This window comes from Panthera tigris, chromosome A2, assembly GCF_018350195.1.
Source record: "Panthera tigris isolate Pti1 chromosome A2, P.tigris_Pti1_mat1.1, whole genome shotgun sequence".
Taxonomy (NCBI): domain Eukaryota; kingdom Metazoa; phylum Chordata; class Mammalia; order Carnivora; family Felidae; genus Panthera; species Panthera tigris.
The window spans coordinates 36,266,271-36,290,335 of record NC_056661.1 but is presented as its reverse complement, the minus strand read 5'-3'; the positions used below and the strand labels follow the sequence as shown (position 1 = coordinate 36,290,335).

The following is a 24,065-nucleotide window of genomic DNA, read 5'->3' as shown; positions in this document are numbered from 1 at the left end:
AAAAAGTTTAATCAAATGCCCAAGGCCACAGAGCCAGCAATTAAAGAAGCTGTGAAGCCCACCATTTTCTCTCTCTTCCTCTGGGACGTCGCCTTGAGGCTGACACATGTGATTATCCACTATCGTTAGAGGGTCGGCCATATTCAAGAGCCAACACACTCCACATCATTTCCTGCATCACAGGGAGTTCTACTGAACAGTGATGCAAAAGATTTGCCATTGTGGGGACACCTGGATGGCTCAGTCGGTTAAGCATCTGACTCTTGATTTCGGCTCAGGTCGTGATCTCACAGCTGGTGGGATCGAGCTCTGCATCAGACTCTGCTCTGATGGCCTCAGAACTTGCTTGGGATTCTCTCTCTTTTCTGTCTCTCTGCTTCTCCTCCTGCTCTCTCTCTCTCTCTCTCTCTCTCTCTCTCTCAAAATAAATTAAAAGAAAATATTTTTAGAAACCTACAAAAAAAGAAAAAAAAGATTTGCCCTTTTCACCTCTGCCCAGTCTTGATTAGGAAAGTGGGAAGGTCACTTAAAATGACCTATCTCATTATCTGTACACCAAAGAAGAATAATTTCTGATCACTTCCATTATGGCATTATATTTATTTGTCTGATTCCCCACCCACCAAACAAAAGGTACAGTTATTATTTTATCCCCAAGAGCCTGACACACAGTAGGTGCTCAAAAAATATTCATTCACTGAAAAGCAAACCAAATAAATCAATGAATGAAGCCAGCATAATGGAGAGTGTTGACAATTTGGTGGATATTTGGTATTCTGTAATCAGAGGGAAGCAATGATACAATGGAATACTATTGGGGTGCCTGGGTGGCTCAGTTGGTTAAGCATCCAACTTCAGCTCAGGTCATAATCTTGTGGTTTGTGAGTTCGAGCCCCATGTCGGGCTCTGTGGTAACAGTTCAGAGCCTGGAGCCTGCTTCAGATTCTGTGTCCCTTTCTCTCTGCACCTCCCCTGCTCATGCACTCTCTCTCTCTCTCTCTCTCAAATAAACATTTAAATTTTTTTTTAAATAAAATGGAGTATTATCCAGTTACAGGAAAAAAAAAATAGCCCAGGTTGCCTTCCATGCCATTTTCATTAATAACTTAACCATTGTGGAGGCGGGGAAGGAGACACATATGAATCTCAGTAAGAACTGAGCGAAACATCACTTGCCTGTAACACAAAAGGAAAGGCATTGTAATGGAACAAAACAAAGTTCTACAAATACTCCTAATTCCCAGCCACAATGTTTGTGGAAACCTAGGGGTGACTTCTGCAGGTCCCCCACTTTTAGTCCCTGCCAGCACCACAGGGGCCACTTTCTTTGTATAAATAAATCACGTCTCTTTGATAAAACTGTTCCCGCTCCAGTGCCTTAAACCCTCTATGACTCAAAAGGTGTCAGTAGTTAGAATAATAGTTCTCAAGCCAGAAAAACCAGGACTTTCATCACCAGGGCTGTTATAAAATTCTCCAATTAAAAAAATTTTTTTTAACATCTATTTATTACTGAGAGACAGAGCATGAGCAGGGGAGGGGCAGAGAGAGGGAGACACAGAATCTGAAGAAGGCTCCATGCTCCGAGCTGTCTGCACAGAGCCCGGTGCGGGGCTCGAACTCACAAACAGCGAGATCATGACCTGAGCTGAAGTCGGACACTTAACCGACTGAGCCTCCCAGGTGCCCCAAAATTCTCCAATTTTTTAAAAGTTCATTTCTTTTCATTGACTTTAGTCTAAGAAAAGGCTTCAGGGATGGGCAAAGTGAGCACTTGAGGCAGCCAGGAACATGCTGATGGAGCATTGACGATTCCCAAAGGACCCATGGGTTGGGAGAACTGTATTCTCTTTACAATTCTAATTTCCTGCTAATGAAAGTCTTCCCACTGTCAAATGCACAAGATGAAACATCGCATGTAGGAGCTAACATGTATTTTAGTTGTTGTTGTTGTTTTCAACTTGACTCCTTAGTGAATATTTTGTAAAGGTCAGGAGAATGGGGCAGTAGAAAGCAGGAACTACGATCTAGAGTCTCGGCCCTGTCTAGCTGTGTGACCACGAAGAAGTCACATCCCTTCTTCGGAGGCTTCTGTGACCTCATCTATGAAATAGGGACAGGACACTCTGGCACGTTAAAACTTGTAAAGTTTAAAAGAAAAAGTAGAAATGAAGGTGCTTTGAAAGTTTAAGCACTCTAGACAGGAAAAGTGGCATTAGTACTAATATAATAGTAATTTATATTACTTGCTCCTTTCTCTGCGGTAGAGTTCAAGGGCAGAGTAGGACCTACTTAGCACCGGAACATGGCCTTTGAGAACATCTACCCTGAAGGAGTGTGTATAGCAATTGCTTGATTTTTATTAGTGAAAAGTATAATAATACTCTTAAAACGTGCATGTGCTCTGCTAAGTATTTTATGTATATTATCTCATATGACCCCTCCACCCCCAGCCCTAGGAAGTGGGTACTATTAGTATTCGCATTTTCAGATGGGGAAAACAAGGCTCAAAAGAAGTAAGGTCACCTGAACAAGGCCACACAGGAACTGAAGAGCAGAGCTGGGGTTGAAACCCAAGTCTGTCTGACTCCAGAGCCTATACTCTTGACCTTCACCCTTCCAAATAATACCCTGTATTTTTTTTTAAATTTTTTTAACGTTTTATTTATTTTTGAGACGGGGAGAGACAGAGCATGAGCAGGGAAGGGGCAGAGAGAGAGAGAGACACAGAATCCAAAACAGGCTCCAGGCTCTGAGCTGTCAGCACAGAGCCCGACGCGGGGCTCGAACTCACGGACCACGAGATCGTGACCTGAGCCGAAGTCGGCCGCTTAACTGACTGAGCCACCCAGGCGCCCCAATACCCTGTATTTTAAAAAGTAACAATAGCTGCTTCTTATGGAATGCTTACCATGGGTGAGGCAAAAATATTCCCGTGTCACAGCAGCTACTCAGAGAGTAGCTGAGTGGCTTGTCTGAAGTCTCCAGCCAGTTAGAGGCAGAGCCAGGCTGAGGCATTATATCCATCTGACGTCTGCGGGGCTGTTCCCAAACCACTGCCCTGCACCCAGTGGCTAAGTGGGCAGGCTCCCACCTGTGTTATCCCCCTGACTAAAGTAAGTATGATGGAAAAGGCACTAGGAATTCCAGAACTTAATGATTTCCCAGTGAGTTTGCATAAGCTCCCATCCAGGCAGCTCTTTCCAGAAGCACCCATGCTTTTTTAAGTGACCCAGCCCCTCACCGCCCTCAGAGAGGCTATTCCAGAACAGCAAGTCCAAGCAGCAGTGCTGAGGCAGGGCCACAGGGGAAAATATTTGGTTCCCTGGATACAGCTGCATATGTTGGGTGAGATTTCCTCTCACAAGACTTGGTCCCTTCTGCTGGAGGCCGAGCGGAACTGAGATCCAAACGGCAGCAGTGCAAGCAGGGAGAAACTTGCCGACAGAGCATAATGATACATGCTCGGTTCTGCTTGTGAATGAAAAAGCTGGAAATGCCTTTCACCCGTGCTGTAAGGTCACGGCGGCCGCCCACGGCAGGGAGAAGAGTTCCACTGGTTTGATAGATTCCAGAAAGATAGCACCACAGCTGGTTGTGATCTGGTGATTAACAGGCAAAGGAGTTAACTCACTTGCCAAGGAGACCTTGACAGAAAGAGGGAGAAGACTCAGAAGCAGAGCAGCAGATGGAAATAAAGGGAAATTCATTCATTCCACACGTATTTATTAAGCCCCGCGATGGGCTCGGCACTGTTTCGGGAGCTAGGAGAGCAGCAGTAAATGAAACTTCCCTTCCAGTGGCAAGAGAACAGGAAAAGCAAATGGCACTGAGCATTTGAAAGGAGTGCAGTCCTTGATCAGCAGACCCTCAGCAGTGAGCTTGTGTCCTGGGGATTTGGGGAGGTATCATACTAAGGTGTAACAGGTATCTTTTTTGTTGGCCTCTGTCTGCCAGGCTAGGTACTCTGTTGGTAGGTATCATTAGTCCCATTTTATTTATTTTTTAATACTTTATTTCTGTTTTGAGAGAGAGAGCACAAGCGGGTGAGGGGCAGAGAGAGGAGGACAGAGGATGCAGTGGGGGCTCTGTGCTGACAGGGTGACAGCAGCAAGCCTGATGTAGGCTTCGAACTCATGAACCACGAGATCATGACCGCTGAATTTCTCCAGGGTTATTCTGGTAAGTGTTTAACAAGAGGTTCTCTGGAGAAAAGGGCCCGGATGTATATATAGCATTTGCCAATTTCTGTGGTATATATACTCTCACCTTGGCCAACCTCACGTTACCGCTGTTATCTGACTGACTGGGAAGAGGTGAACAATAGCCTGCCGCCATTAAATAGTATTGCTGCCCTACTGACTCAGTAGACATAAATAACCTCATGAGCAAAGATAATCGTAAAACACAAATAACTGGAAAATGATGAGTTTTGAGCATTTATTACCTGTATTTTTTTTTAAAATAAGCTCCATGCCCAACGTGAGGCTTGAACTCATGACCCAGAGATCAAAAGTCGCATGCTCCACCAACTGAGCCAGCCAGATGCCTTTTATTACCTGTATTTTTAATGTAATTTATTTTGTTGTAAGTTTATATGCTGTAATTTTTAATATTGGGTTGTGCTTAACAACCAGCTCAAAAATGAGACTGTAGGCTCTCATGGGTTGCCATGACACAAGTCCACATCACCATTGTCTCTCCTGAAAGATTCTTTTCCCCTCATTGTATTTTTCTAGTTCTGGCTCAGAAATGGCTTATGGCTCCTTTTTCATATTTCCTTTGTCTCCTTGACCTGTGGCCTTCCACAGCTTTTTGTTTGTTTCATTTTAATCACTGAAGCCTGAGTTAACCTCAAAAAAAAAAAAAAAAAAAAAAAAGGGCGCACCTGGGTGGCTCAGTCAACCATCTGACTTTGCCTCAGGTCATGATCTCATAGTTCGTGGGTTCGAGTCCCGTGTAGGGCTCTGTGCTGACACCTTGCTCAGAGCCTGGAGCCTGCTTCAGATTCTGTGTCTCCTTCTCTCTCTGCCCCTCCTCCGTTTGCGTGCTCTCTCTCTCTCTCTCTCAAAAATAAAGAAATGTAAAAAAAAAAAAAATTTTTTTTTTTTTAAGAAGACTTAATCCTGTTGAAAATGCAAGCTGCACCAAGTGACCAAGAATTTTCTTCACTAAATGTTAGAAGCCTGTAGGTTGAGAAGGGAGCGTTTTTTCCATGATGGTAAAATGAGTCCTGGACATTATGAGTAAGACATTTTCTATATTGTCCAGCACGTGCTTGACTTTTCTGTTTTTGCAATTTGGTGATGCTTTTCTAAATTCCCTACCCAAATGTGACTTTTCTACCAACCCAGCTAGTGCTCTGGAACCTAATACAATCCGTCTGTATTATTTATAAACTTCCCAAGGACTGATTTCAGCCTCTACTTGTACATGGACCACAAAGAACAAAGAGACTTTGAAAAGCATAAACCAGAGACATTCTAACAGGGGTTGGTGAAAAATGGAAGCGAGAAAGCTCCGACAATGAAAGTGTACTCCAAAACAAATGGAAAGTTGGTTTTGGTTTTCTAATTAATTTTTGTGCAGCTTTAGGTTTCCTGGGCAATAGATGTGATTTATGTGCTCTGTGGATGGCATACGTTCGGCCCAGATTTCCGAATGGGCTGTACGGTGAATAAACGGTACCTAGAATATCTTTCAATTGCCAAGTGCTGCAGTTTATTTTTAAAATCCCTTCACCCGAGCTGTGCTTGTCTTAACTTTTAAGTTTTTGAAAGACGCAGTACTTTCGCTCATTCCTACAGGCTGTTTTTCACGGGAGAAGAGAAAACTGACAGTTGGCAAAGCAGAAAGTTTCCAAACCACAGGGTGTCTGCTCCTTGCATAATCACCAAAGCCAAAATTTCCATTTTCTACAAGTTGATGGGAGAACTTAACTTCTGGTCGAACCTGAACTGCAGACAAAAGCTAAAATCCCCCACCCCAGCCCCTGGGCTGTGCTCTTGGCTTTTCTTGGTTACACTTGGTGACTTTTCCTGTTTACAATGTCCGTGTCCTCCCGTTTTTTCTTTTCTTTTTCGACTCGATACTGTACCATGACTTCTAAAAATACAGCCTAACAACTGGTTTTAAGTAAAGAGGATGTTTCTTTCTGGAAAGGAATGGCGGGTATATCCTGCATGGTTTTCTGAAAATAAACATTTGACGGTCTCTCATCGGTGCCTAACCTGAGTTTCTCACTGGAAAAGCGCAGAGTATTTCTAAAGAGAATCCTGCTTTTCATTGCAGCTTCGCCCGTGACAGTATGTCACCTGTTTCCCCCACTTGCTGTTGGGTGAGCTCTTAGTTGAGTTTGCCTCAGGCCTTTAGTAGCTAGGGAGCATGGGGTAGTTGTTCTCAACTTCTTGGGGTCTCTACTCCTTCGGTGTGAAACGGAGGGCCAAAAATACCTGCTTCACAAGGTGGCTGTAAGAATTCAGAGCATGTCATGGATGTCAAAGCACATGACTCAGACTCATTTCCATTTCGTGTGGGTTGAGAACAAAAGCAGCCGGTCAGGCCCAAGACACCCCCTGGTCACAATCAGATAAGAAGCAAGGTTTATAAGTGTTTCCCCAGCTTTGGGTACCAGGGCAGCTAAAAATGGCAGTTTTGAGTTAGTCTGTTGGTTATCCCTGAGAAATCAGAATGGCATTAATCTTCAGCTCTGGGTCGACCACTCTCTCCAGGGTTTAACTGGTAGATTGATTTTCAACTCAAATCTGACAGCTTGGCCTCTTAATAATCCAGGAGAACTTTTTCCTTGAGAAAAATAATTGTTTAAACAACTTAAAATAACCACTTACAGTTAACATAATAGCACGCAGCAGCTTACAAATCATTTCCACTAGTCATAGTACTCGGTGCACTAGAGTAAGAGTAAAGCTGATAATGCACTCCAGGCACTTAGCACAGACTCTAACACCTAATCTATAACCAATAAATAGAGCGTGTTACTGGTGATAGGATTATCATCTGTACTTTTGAGGTAGATTTGAGGTTCAACCTGTATTAATACAAGAGACAAACAAAGCTAAGTAAGATTGATTCTTATCATTCTCATTTCACAGGGGCAGAAACTGAGATTTAGAGAGATACCATGATATTGATGCCCTACTCTTAGTTAAATGGCAGAGCTGGGACACAATCCAGACCTCCTGATTCTAAATCCTGGCGTACCTCGCAGACACCAGGCTGGGGGCTCCTGATGACCTTCAGCTCCAGATATAATACGTAGTTTTGTTTCTTTCCTTTCTTTCTTCCTTTGAAAGTTGGGCTTTCTTTTCGCCAGCCTTAAGAGATCAGGCTATAATCTGATAAGCGATTGTCTTTTATGAGACTGCCCTCCCTAGAGACTGTCTGCTAAAGCTGACCAAAATTCCTTGCCAGGTTTATGCTGGAGCTGCAGAAAATGGCTGTTCCCTGACCAGCCTTCCTGGTTTGCTTTTCTTCAGCCTCTGCCTGAAAGGAGTTTGCAGTTGAATGCTAATGTTCGGAAAACAGCGTTATCCCTTCCATCTGTAGTGGGTGCCTCTTGTCAAGAACAGTGGTCCAATATAAATTCTGTCTATCAATTTCCTAATTTCTCACACTTCCAGGGTAAGATACGGGTTGTACAGATGCTCAGAACTTAATTCCGTTGCTAGTTGAGCTATTTCAGAGCCCTTACAATAGTCTGAAAATATTTGTTTAATTGTTAATAATTTCTTTTCTTCTCCTTATGTCTAGAACAGTTGTTCTCAACCAGGAATGACTCCCCCACCCCCACCCCCAGGAGACATTTGGCAATGTCTGGAGATATATTTGGTGGCCACAAGCAGGGTGGAGGTGTTACTGACATCTGGTGGGTAGAGGCCAGGGATGTTGCTAGACATCCTACAATACACAAGACGGCCCTCATAGAATTATGATGTCTATTCCTACCCAGAGCAGTGCTTATACTTTGAAAGTCCTCAATAAATATTAGTCAAGCAAATGAATGAAAACCTGTTTCAGACCTACACTATGTTAATGGCATTGTTTTCTAGACTGCATCTTAAGCCCAAAGTGTTGTGGAGTCAGACCCAAATAAATGATAAATGTCATTGATAAATGTCATCCTGTGCCCAGAGCGTTCACATAAGCATGACAGAGCCAGCAGCCCAAGCAGGGGGAGCAGGGGGGATGAAGTCCATCCTGATGTTCAGTGAAAATCAATAACAAACATATAGACCCTGTTTTTAGCACTTGCCCATATTTTTTTTTTTCAGTGCAGGGCCAGGTGGTAGCAAAGGAATAGTGATTGCAAAAGCCTTGTGCCTCTTCTGGCCTTGGTGCCACATAGTGACCTGAGCCCGGAAACTCTGGTTTGGTGAGTCTAAATGCGGCTTTTCCAAAACAGCGTTTTACTTGGTGGTCAAGATGATATGTTAAATGCCTCAGCTATGTCTTTTAACATATAAGGCCTATTAGATGGGAAATACCTTACAGCAGAAGTAATATAGCAGTGAAGGCCACAGATTCTGCAGTCAGAATGCCTGTGTTTCTACCTTTCTGAGACTCCTCCCATCTCTGTGCCTTTGTGGAGTTGGAGTCAGTCATTTACCTTCTCGGAGCCTCGATTTTTCTCATCCACAAAATGAAGCTAGTGTTGGAATCTGCCTCACAGGCTTGTTATGAAATGAATTTAGGGGCACGTGGCAGGTTCAGTCAGTGGAGCATGTACTTGTTAATCTTGGATCGTGAGTTCAAACCCCACATTGGGAGTTGAGATTACTAAAAATAATTTAATAAGATGAAATAAAATAAAAACATAATTGAAAATGAATTTAAACAGCCCATGTAAATAAAGGAAAGGGCTCGGATTAGTGCCAGGCACGCGGTCAATGGCCATTAATTATTGTTAACATTTTTCCTAAGTCCGATCACTCAGTTACTCAGTTTTGTCTTTGGAAAACGGAATTCTCCGCTTCTTTATCATTCTCGTCACCCAGCCAATTTTCCTTTCTCCCTTTGCTGCTTTTATGCCACCTGCCCCTCTCTCTCTCACTGCCTCCCTTTTGCCCTCTACTCCCAGTGAACCTACAAGACACACAGGAGTCCTGCTCCTATGCAACTAAGGGAACCTGAGATTCCACCCCAGTTCATAGTAACATGACCTAAGACAAGTTACCTAACCTCTCTGCACTTTACTTTTGTCATCTACAAAACCTAAATTGTAAAACTCTTCACCTCCTAGGAATGTAAGTAGCATGAGAGGAGAAACTTGCACGTGCACTTACATGACATAGTAAGTGGTTATAGAAGCTAGGAGAGTCGTTCGTTGAGATAGGTAAAAGAGGTTCCCAATGATCGCACATTGGGAGGGTAGGCACCATCTTGAAAGAACTCGAAGGAAAATCACAGCTGACTCGGTATGGAGACATCTGTGTCAGTCTAGGCCATTCTCTGAACGGGAGTGTCAATAGCTCATATTCAGTCAACACCCAGAGATGATATAAAGGAGCCCCTGTTCAGCTAGGATTGACATCATTTGGGCGAAATATAAAACTCCGTCCACTCAATAGATCCCAAAGTAAGAACGTCCTAGATACACCCTTCTACCTCTCTCCAGTTCTTCCAGAATATCTCATCTGATGAAGAGTTTAATAGCACACCTTGTTTTCAGGGTAGAAAGCTTGTTTGTTATGTAGAGAGTCTGTCTGGGCCAAGGCTTGGGAGGTGTTTCGGAACATCCTCACTTTACATTATGCTATGCAAATTTAAATCATTTGTGAACTTATTTCATTATTAACTGTGTCTATGTTCTGAGCAGTAAAGGCGTTCCTTCACTCAGGTATTTGTTGACCACATTCTTACCCTGTGCCAGACACTGTTCTAGGCCCTGGGGATACAGTAGTGAACAAATCTATCAAGGTCTCTGCCATGAAATTTAACATTCTGATGGTGAAAGATAAGGACAGAGGGATGCCTGGGTGGCTAAGTGGGTTAAGCATTCAACTCTTGATTTTGGCTCAGGTCATGATCTCATAGTTCTTGAGTTTGAGCCCCACATCAGGCTCCTTGCTGACAGTGCCGAGATTCTCTGGGATTCTCTGTCTCCCTCTCTCTCTGTCCCTCCCCCACACTCTCTCTGTCTCTCTCAAAATAAATAAATAAGCTTTAAAAAAAAAAAAGAAAGATGACAGAAAAACAAAAAACTAACAAAAAGTATTAGCTATAAGGAAAATAAAGCAGCATGATATGAGAGAGTATCCAGTCTCCACTTTATTCTGAGGACAGTCCTCTTAGAAACAGTGGCTTATGATTTAAGATCTGAAAGATGTGAAAGGACCTAATCATGCAATAACCCAGGGAAGGGCATTCCAGAGGGAACAGCAAATGCAAAATTTCAAAGGAGGAACAACCTTTATTTTGAAAACGAAAAGAAGGCCAGTGTGGATGGTATGTTAGTACAAAGGCAGATGGCTTGGAAATAAAATTAGAGAGGGTAAGGGGTTGGTTGTGTGAACATTGTTGACAAGGTAAGGAGTTTGGGCAATTTTAAGCAAGAAAGTGAAGGGATTTCATCTGTATTTAAGAGGCATAGCCATGTGGAGTTTGGATCCTTACAGGACTCAAATAAAAGCATGGAGCCTGGTTAGACAGCCGGTTTTGCACATATCCAGGCAAGGGATGATGGCGAATTAGACTTCGGATGGGTCACCCCGCAAAAAATCCTGAGGAGTCATTTTTATGGGGTAGACTCTCTCATGCTAGGCTTTCAGAAAAGGTCAAAAGAACAAGAGAGAAGAAGAAAGAAAAAAAGAAAGCAGCTTGCTGCTTCCCTCACCAAGCTTTCGTATTTCCTTGTTCCAAAGAACCACTAGTGCAAAACCCAAGCAGGGCTGAGGTTCTGGTCTTTTTCTGTAGTTGTGATTTCCTCTTACTTTATGAGCTGACCCTGGTTGTTATGAATGGTCCCACACTGCCCTATCTGGACTCGCCTTTGGATTTCTTACCAAGTCTTCCTCCTCTCTTCTCTCCTAAATCAGGTCGTGGTATTGGGGGCTGGGGGTGGGGCGTTTTCACACAGACTTGAACCCCACTGTGGGCTACAGGTCAGGGCCTCAGGGCACACCCCGAAGCCAGAGGTCTGGCCTGTGCCCAATTCTCACTTCCCTCTGCTCTTCCTCATTTGACCGGTGACCAGATGGACAAGGTCCTTCCACCAGCACCCAGCGCTTAGCATCAGAGGACCCGCTCCACCAACTGGGGAGCAAACACAGGGCAGCCACAGACTGAGTGGGAGTTTTAATCCAATATGTACGATTTTTAATCTTCATCTTCCTGGGGTTGAGTGGAGGAGGAAGTGGCAGGAAGGGTCTCAAGTCTGTGGGTGGTAAGTGAAACTTTCCAAACAGATGATTTTTTAATGTTTTTATTCCACGTGAGGAGGGGTGCCACTGGGGAGGGGTCAAGCCTGAAAATGTTCGGATGGTGTCTGTGGAGTTCAAAAGTGATTCTGGGGGCGCCTGGGCGGCTCCATCAGTTAAGTGTCCGACTCTTGGTTTCAGCTCAGGTTCTCATGAACTCACAGTTCATGAGTTTGAGCCCCGCATCAGGCTCTGTGCTGATAGTGTGGAAACTGCTTAGGATTTCCTCTCTCTCTCTCTCTCTCTCTCTCTCTCTCTCTCTCAAATAGATAAATAAACTTAAAAGAAAAATGTTTAGGGGCACCTGGGTGGCTCAGTCAGTTACGCATCTGGCTCTTGATTTCAGCTTAAATCATGATCTCAGGGTTCAGGGTTCATGGGATCGAGCCCCTCACTGGGCTCCTCTCTGACAGCACAAAGCCTGCTTGGGACTCTCTTTCTCCCTCTCTCTGTCTCCCCCTGCCCCCCACCCCCACTCATGCTCTCCATCTCTCTCTAAATTAAAAAATAAAAATTTTTTGATGGGAGAATAAATGAATTATAGGAAGGTTTATTAGCTATTTGTTAAATTTTAGGCAAATAAGGAGTATAATAATTGTCTTTGTCGAAGTGGTTTATTTCATTCTCAGGGGTATCAGATTGAAAGCTACCAAGACATTGCTTATGAGGCTCAGAAAGGTTAAGTATCTTCTCCAAGGTAACACAGCTAGTAAAAGATAAAATATGATTTTGAGCCCAAGTCTGGCTTAGAATGCTTATGCAACTTACATCATTTTTCAGGCCTTGGTTTCCTGGTACTTAAATTGAGGATGTCCCCCAAAACAAAACAATACAAAACAAAATGAGGATGCCCCTTTCATAGGCTTGCATAGTAGTTGAAATACTATATGTTAATGAAGGTCAAGTGTCAGGCAGTTGGCCTGGTGCACAGCAGGCCCTCATTTGACATTGTTTTGTCTCTTCCCTGGTACCATGTGAACTTAAATAGGGGTTTGCTTATTCTCATGACAGGACTCCTAGGAACCTGGCAGATAATAAATTTTGGGGAGGCAGAGACCACAAACCCCATCGAAAGAGGGAACTGCTCTGCCCTACCCTGGCCAAATGTTGCCCAGCCCAGTGTTTCCAGATCATACCATCTACATTTTTCTTAAGTGGCATCTTCTGATTTCTAATGTCATCAACTAAAATGTATTCATAAGCATTGTTCTGACAAAAAAAAAAAAATACATCCACAACTTTTCAACCTCTGATTTAAGCAAGTGACAAGGGCAGGCCTCTCTATTGCTTAGAGGTGATCGAAGCAGTACTCTGGCCTCCCCGAGGAGGCATCCTCCCACAGAGGAAAGGGCTCGGTGAATACTGAACACGGATGTGCCAGTGTGGGCGTAAAACTCTAGCATTTTTTCCCCTCCGGTTCATCTGCATTGCCCTTTTCCAGCTTGTCTTGTGTGGCAACTTGTCCCTTCACCTACTGAGATGTTTGTTCATTCCCCAACCCCCCAATGTCAGCCTTTCTCTTGGCTGTTGTATTTGTTGATCAGTGATTATGAGTAGATGACTTTTCTATATTAATGATATCATGTGGGGAGTCCATCCTTTGGAAACCTTTTGTTCTGATTTAGGTATAGATACCTGTGGTATCTTACAAAGATGCTTTTAGTTGCAAGAAGCAGAATCTGACTCAAGTTAGTTTCAATAAGAAAGAAGAAGTGGATTTATTAAAAGAATACAGAGGTGTTTCATGGAACTCAAGAACAAGAATTCACCCGAACCGGACGAAGTGACTACAAGTGACTAGAAAGACATTAGGAACCCAGACAGCAACTCTCTTGAGCTTTCCCCTTCAGATTGCGTGATTTCTCTTGCCCCCGTCCAGCTGCTTGTCTCCTTCATTCTCTCTGCAGATTGCTTTCCTTTTTGTCCACACACCGCAGCCCCTACAGCAACCACTTTCTCATCCTCTCCGACCCAATTCCAGATTCTCTGGACTGAGGCTCTGATTGGCCCAGCTTGAGTCAGATGTCTGTTCCCTGGTCCAATCAGCTGAAGTCTGAAGCTGAAGGGCTAGGACCAAGTTGTACAAACATGGCCACCACTGACTGTGATTGTCACGAGATGGGCAGACATGCACACACACACAAATACATTTACTGTTTAATTCTCTAGGATAGAATTATGTGTTGACAAAAGGAAAATTGACTAGTCTGAGCAAAGTATGATGGAAAGGAAAAAAAAGATGCTTTTTTAAAATCAGGAAATAAAATTCATTTGGATTATGCGATAACAGAGTAACTTGAAATATTGTACGAGTTTGACATACTCCTTAATGGATTCATGTTGTATCAGTTGATCTTTTGAGCATTTGATTTTCTCTTTCCATACTACATGTTTTTGGGGTTTGTTTGTGTGGGTTTTACAAAAGAAGTAAAGTGATTTGAACGGACGTATTTCTTTCTTCCCATTGTATAGGAGAGTATTTAAAAAGATGACTTTTTTTGTTGTTGTTCAGTTAGACCTTATTTTAAATCTTGCTCTGGCTTTTTTCTCACTCAGGTAATGTCCAATACAACAATATTCAAAGCAAGCCATTTACTCTGAATTTTTTGAAAATATGTATATATCTATATCAGAACATACATGTAAAAACAGTCTGTATGGATTATCCTCAAACTGACAGGGTGGTGATTTCTACAGGTAAAATGATTTGTGGAGTGTGAGTTAGTGAAGGGGGATCTTTGTATTCTATGTATTGTTTAAATATTTGACAAAGAATATTTCCCAGTATTGCAATTATAAGTGACAATAAATATAATTGGAAATTTATGCTGATGGATATTGTTCTTAACTATGTATCTTAAGTGTTCATAATTGTTCTTAATTATGGTAGTGATATACTATAAAGGGGACAGACGTTTCAGAGATGGAGACTTTCAGTTTTAACTGTAATGTCATCTTTTCCTTTACAATTATGCATGTATTCTATTTATTAAAATACATCAATGAGGGGCGCCTGGGTGGCGCAGTCGGTTAAGCGTCCGACTTCAGCCAGGTCACGATCTCGCGGTCTGTGAGTTCGAGCCCCGCGTCAGGCTCTGGGCTGATGGCTCGGAGCCTGGAGCCTGTTTCCGATTCTGTGTCTCCCTCTCTCTCTGCCCCTCCCCCGTTCATGCTCTGTCTCTCTCTGTCCCAAAAATAAATAAAAAAACGTTGAAAAAAAAATTTTAAATACATCAATGAATATAGGAATTTTCATTTGAAAAACAAAATATTGATTCAATGATAAATGGAGTAGTTTCCTCTAGGAAAGAAACGAACTTTTCATAGTATAATCTTGTATACACTATATAGACATTATTTTTTCAATTTATTGGGTTGTCTTTGCTTTTCATTCTTTTTTACATCCAAGAGTAAATTAATTAATTGATCGGTTGACTAATCCAACAGCTAATGCCGCCTCATAAGTCTGTGATCGAGGCTGTTGATTGACTCAACTGAATGCATTTTTAGGGTGAACACATCACATGTAAAACAAACTATAAATCGAGGTCAAGGGGTTGCTTGCCAGCCACAGCACTGATGCCACTCTTGCTATCTTGTCCCCACAGATGACAGAGGGCAGGCACTGCCAGGTGCACCTCCTGGATGATAGGAGGCTGGAGCTGCTGGTTCAGGTAGGTGTTGCCCATGAAGAGACAGCCCATACTGACTGGTTCCCTCCGTGAGCCTCATGGCCTCTGTTCAGGCTACTCACTTATCTGTGCCAATGACCTGGGATTGTTTGAGGGGCAAAAGGACAGCTGCTAAGTCAGAAGACTTGGTCTACCTGTGAGAATAATTATATCCTGGGGATGTGGATTGGAGACCCTTGGATTCTAATCTCAGCTCTCACCGTCAGTGGCTGTGTGACCCCCAGGAAGTAGCTTTACTTCTCTGAACCTCTTGTGGGTAAACGGAGCACTGTAATCTTTCTCTGAAAGGGTTATTGTCAGCTGCAAATCTGCATCCTGCCACATTGCTGCCACACGGCAGTGTCCAGGTTAAATACCCCACTCGATCAGCTGTGCACTGGGATTGAGACTCCTTACTTTCCCTCAAAGAATTATGGCTAAAATCAAGCTAGATTACATATGAGAATGAAATCTTTTTGTAATATATATGGAGTATATGAGTGGTGATATTTTAATTGTTGATCCTTCTCTCTTCATTTACTCAACACTGTGGACCAAGGACCTAAAAAGAAATTGTGGAAATTCCCTCTGATAGCCACACTGAAGCTAGCCAGAACTCTCTTCTTTGACTGAACCTAAATTCTTCTCCATTCTGTGGCTCATTTCTCACCCACTATGCATAGGCTTCAATTAGAATAAAAATAGTCAACAACGTTTAGCCAGAGTGGACCTTTTAGTCCAGATTTCTGCCTGTTTCTTTCTTTCTTCTTTCTTTTTTTTTTTTTTTTTTTTTTAATCATGACCATTCTTTCTTCCCCAGCAGCAAACATCCAACTCTGAAACCACCACAATGAGCCCTAAACTGTTTGGCTCTAAGTTCAGAAAGAGTCTATGTAGATGCCCTCTTGCATATCACCCTTTTCTTCCCTTGTTCCTGCAAATCAGGCGTCTGCTATCACCCGGGATGTTCCCCCAATTCCAAAACATGCATTTTGCCACCAGGCCCAGTGCTTCTCAAAAGTTCATAGATTAGATCCTTCTTCTAAGTGTTTAGCAAACACTGGTGACAATCGTATATACAATGGGTAAAATCACTCCATCTCAAGAGAGAGAGATGAAAAGCTTAGGCTTTGGAATCAGACAGAACTGGGTTCAATTCCCTGCCCTTACTGACTGTAACATCAGTCCAAGTGCTTAGTTTTTCTTGACTTTAGCCCCCTCATCTATAAAAGGGCAATAAGAACCCCTATCTCATAGGCTCATCCTAAGCACAAAGTGAAATAATGGATAGAAGGAGTTTGGGACAATAAATGGTAACGAGTAGTAGAGTCATAGTTTTATCTCTGATCCCACAGCCTTGGGTCTCCAGTCTCTTCAACTGGCACCCGGCAAGCAAGATTATTCCTACAGTCCACGTAGTGAGGTGTTTGATATTCTTTGTCTTGGTCACTAGCACCATAGTGCCTATAAAAGAGTATTTTTTCAGGAGCACCTGGGTGGCTCAGTTGGTTAAGCATTCAACTCTTGATTTTGGCTCAGTTTATGATCTCACGTTTTGTAGGATTGAACCCCATGGCAGGCTCTGTGCTATGGGACTCTCTCTCTCTCTCTCTCTCTCCCTCCCTCCCTCCCTCCCTCTCTGCCCCTCCACTGGTGGTGCACCCATGCTCTCTTTCCCTCAAAAATAAATAAAATTAAACATTCAAAATGACTTTTAAAAAAAGTATTTTTCCAAAACATCATCATGTTAGTAAATACATTGTCCCCTGAGAGGAAAAAGTAAATTACTGGGCTGAATTGCAAATGCATGAAACTGACGATCTCATTGATGTTTCTATTACCATTTCTCCCCGTTCCCAATCTCTTGGAGAATGGTCTATAGTAGATTAACCTAGGCAGCCAAAGGGGGCAGATATTTAAAAACAAACAAACAAAAGCTGCTTTGAACTATTTGGGGCAGAGAAGGGTGGTAGCAAAAAGAGAGTGAAGCAACGAAATTGCTTTTCTGATAACATTTTATTTTGACAGCCCAAACTTTTATCAAGAGAATTGCTGGACCTTGTGGCTTCACATTTCAACCTGAAAGAAAAGGAGTACTTTGGAATAACATTTACGGACGACACGTAAGTCTTTTAGTAACGTTCATTTCTTTCCCTTTCATCTGGACTACCTACTCACTGTCGTTCACAATTAGCAAAAAATTGGTGGAAATGCCCCAAAAATTAGAATATGCCCTGCTTAGTTAAAGATTGTTTAATAACAGGACTTCTCTCCTAGGACTACTAGTGGAAAGGGAGAAGAAAGGGAATATTGATCATTTTTAAACATGAAAATATTGCCCTAAGTGTTTTAGAAATTTGTTTTGTAATGAGGTTGTTATTGTTGCTAGTACATCTGCACATATTTTTTAATGTAGATGTGTATGATTGATATAAACACTAGATCTTTGGGGTGTGTGGGTGGCTCAATCATTGGGCATCTGACTCTTTTGATTTCTGCTCAAGTCATAATCTCACAGTTTGCAACATCAGCTGTGCGTAGGGCTCTGCATGAGCCTGCTTGGGATTCTCTTTCTCCCTCTCTCTCCACCCCTTCTGCTCATGCTCCATCTCTCTCTCTCTCTCTCTCTCTCAAAATAATAACCATAAATTTTTTTAAAAAAAAGAAATACTAGATTGTTATTCACTCATATATTGAAATGAGAATTAACGTCTTGGGTATTGATGGCAAGAAAGTTTAAAGGCAGATGTGTGGCCCACCTGGAAAATACTGTAGAGTTTTAATACAGAATAAACTTCTCCAGTTCTACTTAGGTCCATTTTATGTCACCTCTTCACTATCTTTTTTTCTTTTACCTTAATTTTTTATGTTAACTTGTACATTGTATATATTTATCAATAATTTAAATGCTTTCTGAAATTAGACCTATATATAACAATAAAATCATAAGAATTTGGGGGCACCTGAGTGGCTCAGTCAGCTAAGCATCTGACTTTTTGGCTCAGGACATGATCTCACGGTTGCTGGGTTCAAGCCCAGCATCAGGCTGTGTGCTGACAGCTTAGAGCTGGGAGCCTACTTCAGATTCTGTCTCTCTCTCTCTCTCTCTGTCTCTCTCTCTCTCTGCCCCTCCCCACTCATGTTCTTTCTCTCTCTCAAAAATAAAGAAACATTCAACATCTATAATGCCACTTTAAAAGTGTATATGGATGAAAAGATTGCTTAGGCTTCAAAGACAAAATTTGTTGCATTTTGCTGGAAGTCATTTTTGTCAGGAAATAAATAAATAAATACTATAGTACAAATAAATAAATAAATAAACATTAAAAAAAAAAACAAATATAAAATTCAAGAAAATGCCTTCCAGGCACAGAATATATTGGCCTACCAGTGAGCATTCTTCTTGTACTCTCCAAGTTCAAATGTTTCTTCAGTTCTTTAGTTTAACCAGGCAGAAAATAATCACAAGAAGGGGTTACTTTTTTTTAATATCTTGCTTCTGATTATTTCCAACCTAGGTGGGCCACTAGCCTAGGACCCCCCCACCCGCAACAACCCCCTACCCCCCGCAGGAAATGCCGTCAGGCTCAGGACTTGGGCTGGACAACACCAGGCAATCACTTGCTGGGAGACACAAAAACCTGAAAACTTTGATCCCAGGCCCAGGATGCTTCCTGAATAGGGTTCCACAAACCGGAAAGAAAGTAAACTAGACATCACTCACCTCACTCAGAATCACAAAATTATCAGTTCACGCAACAACTATTTGAGACCCTGTATGATCAGTCCTCTGCTGGGTGAAATAGGAAGGGCAGACAAACCTCTAACCACAAGCTCTTCACTGGAAAGACAAGGCTAGTTCATGTGAATCAGTGATTAGACGCATGCACAAAAACACACACACACACACAGGTTGTAAGTGATTGTGAATGCAACAATAGCAAATAGAATATGGCGAGATCCTAAAATACATAATGGCTAAGTTATATGGTTAAACTGTAAGTGCTGTAAGCCCTAATTTAGAGAGGTCACATAGAATAGAGACAAAAAGCATGAATATTGGAATAACTTACTCATTCAACAAATATTTCTTGAGTGCTCACCAATTACCAGCCATTGTCCTAGGTTCCAGAGATTCAGCTGTGCACAGCAGAGACAAGGTGCTTGCTTTCCTGGAGCTTATATTGCAACGGTGTGGTCTAGCAGAACAAACACATAGATCAGTGAGAAATCACTAGAAACAATACGTGCTTGGAAGAACATGATCAAGGCCATGATCAAGAAAGGTGGGGGGGGGCAGTTTTAGATTGGTGGACAAGGAACACTTCTAGGAGGTGACATGTAATAAAAAGCAAGAACCAGTTCTGCAAAAGTTGGAAGGCATTCCAGACAAAAGCCAGTGTGAAAGCCTTGAGGTGAGACTGAGCTAGACTTTTGGGGGGGGGGTGGTTATTTTGTAGTTTTGAGAAAGAAAAAAAAATCCACTGTGATTAGAATATAGAGGGTAAGGAGGAAAGTGGTGCAAGTTAAAGGTTGAAAGGGAGGCAAGGAATAGATGTTTTAGAATTGTGGTAGCTATGTGATTTTAGGCCAGTTACTTAACATCTCTGACCCTCTGCTTTTCTCATCAGTACATCGGGCATAATAATAGTACCTCTATAATAAGGACTATATAGGACACGTGTAAAGGGTACTAGTATGATGTACTGTTAAGTCAGGTCAGGCGTGCACAGGCACCCACTAAAAGGAAGCTGTCATGCTATTTTTGGTACTGGCAGTAAGTTCAGTGTCCAGAAAGGGCTAAAGGAGGACTTGAGTAGAATTCACACAAGAGGATGACTACAGGGGTACCTGGGTAACTCAGTTGGCTGGGCATCTGACTCTTGATTTTGGCTCAGGTCATGATCTCATGGTTCGTGGGTTCAAGCACCACATCGGGCTCCATGCTGACAGTGCAGTGCCTGCTTGGGATTCTCTCTCTCACCGTCCCTCCCCCACTTGCAGGCTCTCTCTCTCTCTCAAAATAAATAAATACATAATTTTTTTTAAAAAAGAGGGTAATTACCAATGGACAGTGCAAGGCAAGTAGACTTGGGGTAGAGGGGAGAGGAATGGGAGATGACATTCCAGGGAAGACTTATTCTATGGGCCAGTGCATGAGCATGGTAATGTATATGAAGCAATCATATTGTGGAGCAAGATACAAGACGGACAAGATCATAGGTGAGTGAGCCCTGCGTGTCACATAGATCCTAGGCCACTGCAGGATGTTATGCCCAGGAATTACATAATTCATGACTGGTGTTGCAAGTTCCCCAGGCTACAGTGTTCATGGTGGGCTGGAAAAGGGGGTCCTGGCTACATGGATGGCTTCTGGGAAAGCTCCCAGTTCAGGTGAGCATAACCAAAGAGTGCATAAATCAGGCATGCAGATATAAGACTTTCTCTTCAGAAGGAAAAGGAATAATATGAATGACTTTCTTTAATGCCTTGGGCCACCCTCCCCCTCTTCTCCTCTGGGATTTCTTTCTAAATCCTCTCCTGGGAGAAGAAAGTCTCACTCAGGCGCCTCCTCCAGCTATCTCCTTTGGCGACAGTGGTTGATGGTTATAGTCTTTCCAAGAAGCCTGGCTCCAAACTGTCCTCTGTGTACTCCCCTGCAAGTGACAGCAGAGTCTATTTTTGAATTATGACCAGTTTGGAAGGTGTCTTCTGGCTCTAGCTGTGTTTATTTTCAGAAGAAGTATGAGCAGGGCTTGGGGGGGGGGGGGGCGGGGGTGGATTTGGCCATTTCCACCTTTCTGGGGAACAGGTCTGGAAAATTGCTTCTGTCTAAGGGTGTCTCTTTGGAATGTCTTGGTCACAAGCCTAGCGCTTTTTCTTTGTCTGGTAAATATTTTTGGAAAGTATTTTCTTTCAGCACTCCCTTTCCCCCGCCCCCCATAAAACCACTGAGTCGGATCCCTCCCAGGATGCTGTCTGAATTGTATTTTCCAACCTAGATGCCACATCAGCCTTTTGCCTTCAGTGAACTTCTCTAAACAGAGTAAGGCAACGCTGAGGGGAACATTTTGTCAATGAAACTAGCCACTGTCTATGCCCTACTCCACAGGCCAAGAAGAGAAATGGAAAAATAGAGTTGTGCCGTTACATAAGAAAGGTAGTGATGGTGACCAACAAAAATAAATCCGTGGCCCTGCTGGAGGGCGGGGTAGAGTTCCTTGAGATTCTGCTTGGAAGTACCTCCTGGTGATCGGTGTGCAGAGGCAGTCTTTCACCCCTAGAGGGCAGTCTCGCCCTCCTGAGATAGCCGCCTTGAATTTCGCCAAAATGGTTCCCATCTCTTCAACTCACTTGATTTTTTTTTTTAATTCCACTGTTTTGAAAGGCTTTGTTGAATAAGCTTTGTTTATGAAGAAATAAATAGGTTTTACAACACACTTGTGAGTTTTGATTACCATCCCGTTCGATGGATGTGAGATGATGGGCTTTTTGACCCATATACTTCTATATATACTTCGCCACCCTCTCGCCGAAAAAGTTTGCTTTAGGGTCGACCTGTGTGCACAGTTTCATAGAGGTGAATGTGTAGATTCAACTTCGTGAGATACTGATTAGATCTAGAATATTTGCTGATGGAAAAATTTGAGAAAAGCCGGTTAGAAGCAATAAGTGCTTTTTGATCTCATTTTAGTCTCAGAGACTGTAAAACAACACGTTAACCTTAATTATATCTCAGTGATAGAGTTATGGGTAGTTTTCCACTTTTTGTTCTTCTAATTTTATTTTGTCGTGAGATTATGGATGGATTTTTTTAAGTTTAGTATTATTTTTTTGTCATAATCTCTACACCCGATGTGAGACTCAAACTCATGACCCCAAGATCAAGAGTTGTATGCTCTTCCAACTGAGCCAGCCGGGTGCCCCTGGGTAGATTTTTTAAATATAATATTTAATTTATCCTTTAAAAAATATTTTTATATTACATATACATAAATGCGTTTTTATAAAAATCATTTAACATGATAGTTGAAGCCAGTCCCTTTTGATTATCTTCCCACTCCAAATGTTGCAGTTTACTCTAGACCTCTCTAGAACTATAAGCATTTCATCCATAGATAATAGTGTTTTCAGTGTGCATCTTTGGTTAATATAATTGATTTATGCTGTATATGGTATTATACAGTTTGCTTTATTCATTCTTGGACATGATTCCACGCAAGTTCATGTAAATATACACTGTGCTTTTTTAATGATGCCACATCTTTCCTATATAAAAGCAAGAAAAATGATTCAAAATTAGTCTCATTTTCCCTAAAAACTTTTGAGACCTGATACTGTACGCTATTTTATGTATTTTAAGACATATATTTGACACATGTCTGAAGTTGGCATATGTCTTTAACTCAGTACCATTCTAAACTGCATGAAATACAGGGGAAGAATCTCTTACCTTCTAACCCCCATGTTTGTATTTTTTATGCACAAAAGCAGTATTTCTAAAAACTTCCCCTTATATCATTTATATCAGCTTATTTATCTTGGTAATAGTCCTCCAAGTAAAGCTAGGGACAATTATCATAAGCCTCATCTTAAAATCACAGAAACAAAGACACATTTTTTCCAGTGTTGAGACTAGTAAGTGACAGAGACCAGCCAAAAGTTATAAAAGCTGATTCAGCCCTGTAGTCCCCTGTATCCAGAGTCTTGTGCTCAAAGCCCTGAACTTAAGTCTTAACTTTGCCACCTTTTTTGCAACCTTATTGTAAAATATAGCTGTAATATGTAAAAAGTTCCAGCTTAGGTGGCACAGAGTAGTTGCTCAATAATGAGAAGCCCTTCTGCTTCTCCTTTACTTTCTCTTCCTTACCCTTCTCCTCCTTCTCTTGCTCTTCCTCCTCCTCCTTCTTCTTCCTCTCCTCCTCCTCCTCCTCCATCCTCCTTCTCCTCCTTTTTTTCCCTCTTCTTCTTCCTCGTTTTCTTCTTCCTCTTCTTCTTTATTATTACTATTATTAGTATTTCCTATCTACTTAAAATGACCACAGCTTAGAGTTTTCTGAGTTAAAAATTATTTACTCCAAGACCAAAATAGGTTGGAAAATATCTTCTGGCCCATTACAGGTTTTATTCTAATTTTACACCCCATCACTATTTGCGTGTTTTTGAGTTTTACATAAGCAAGCAAAATGGAGTCTATGCCTTCTGGGAATATACAGTCTAAAATGGCCCAACTGGTTGGACAGCCTTGGAAAAGTCATGGAAATGATCCCAAGTCATCAATCCTTTTAATCCCTGAGAGGTCACAATTTAAGGAGAACTGTTTATATCCACGAACTTTAGGCTTTTGGGTAAATAAACAAATACAAACTTAAATATTAGGAGGTCCATAATATACGTATAGAAACAGCACTCAGAAAGCCTTTGACCCTGTACTTTTAAAGAAACTGTAGTATTGTTATATGTGTCCGATGATTTCATTAAACCAGTTTTCTCCTTCTTGACTATCTAAAATATTCATATATCATATTTAATAAGAATTTAAAGATTAATGTATTAAGGTTCAATTAGTTTTCTTTTTACCTCCAAAGGCACCCAGTATTAGTCTCTTATTTATCATCTCAGAGATATTTTATATATGTGTGTGTGTGTATTTTTTAATTTTAAAAGGGTTATATTCTGTACTCACAGTCATGCATCTTGCTTTTCCATTCAACACCATGTCTGGAAATTGTTAAAAATAGGTTTGTAAACATACTCTCCCTCTTTTGTGTGGCTACATTGTATATTATTTCTCAGTTTAAATTATTTTTTTAAACATGACCTTGTTGGACATGGATAGGTTGTTTTGAGCCTTTTTCCTCTTACAACCAATGCTAAAGTAAGTGACTTTATACTTAGGCCATTTTTCGCATGCACAAGTTTATCTTGCTAAACTCTTGCACATGGACAGTCTGGTTCA

At 41.8% G+C, this 24,065-nt stretch overlaps 1 protein-coding gene across 6 annotated transcripts in view; it reads left to right on the top strand.

Moving 5' to 3' along the window:
* Positions 1-24,065, top strand: part of FRMD4B (FERM domain containing 4B) — a 322,570-nt gene that overhangs the window by 185,254 nt on the left and 113,251 nt on the right. For all 6 annotated transcript variants that reach the window (XM_042979399.1, XM_042979398.1, XM_042979397.1 and 3 more), the window contains 2 exons: positions 15,044-15,109; positions 17,135-17,229. In XM_042979399.1, the coding sequence (XP_042835333.1) occupies positions 15,044-15,109; positions 17,135-17,229 (161 nt within the window). The remainder of the gene's footprint in view (positions 1-15,043; positions 15,110-17,134; positions 17,230-24,065) is intronic.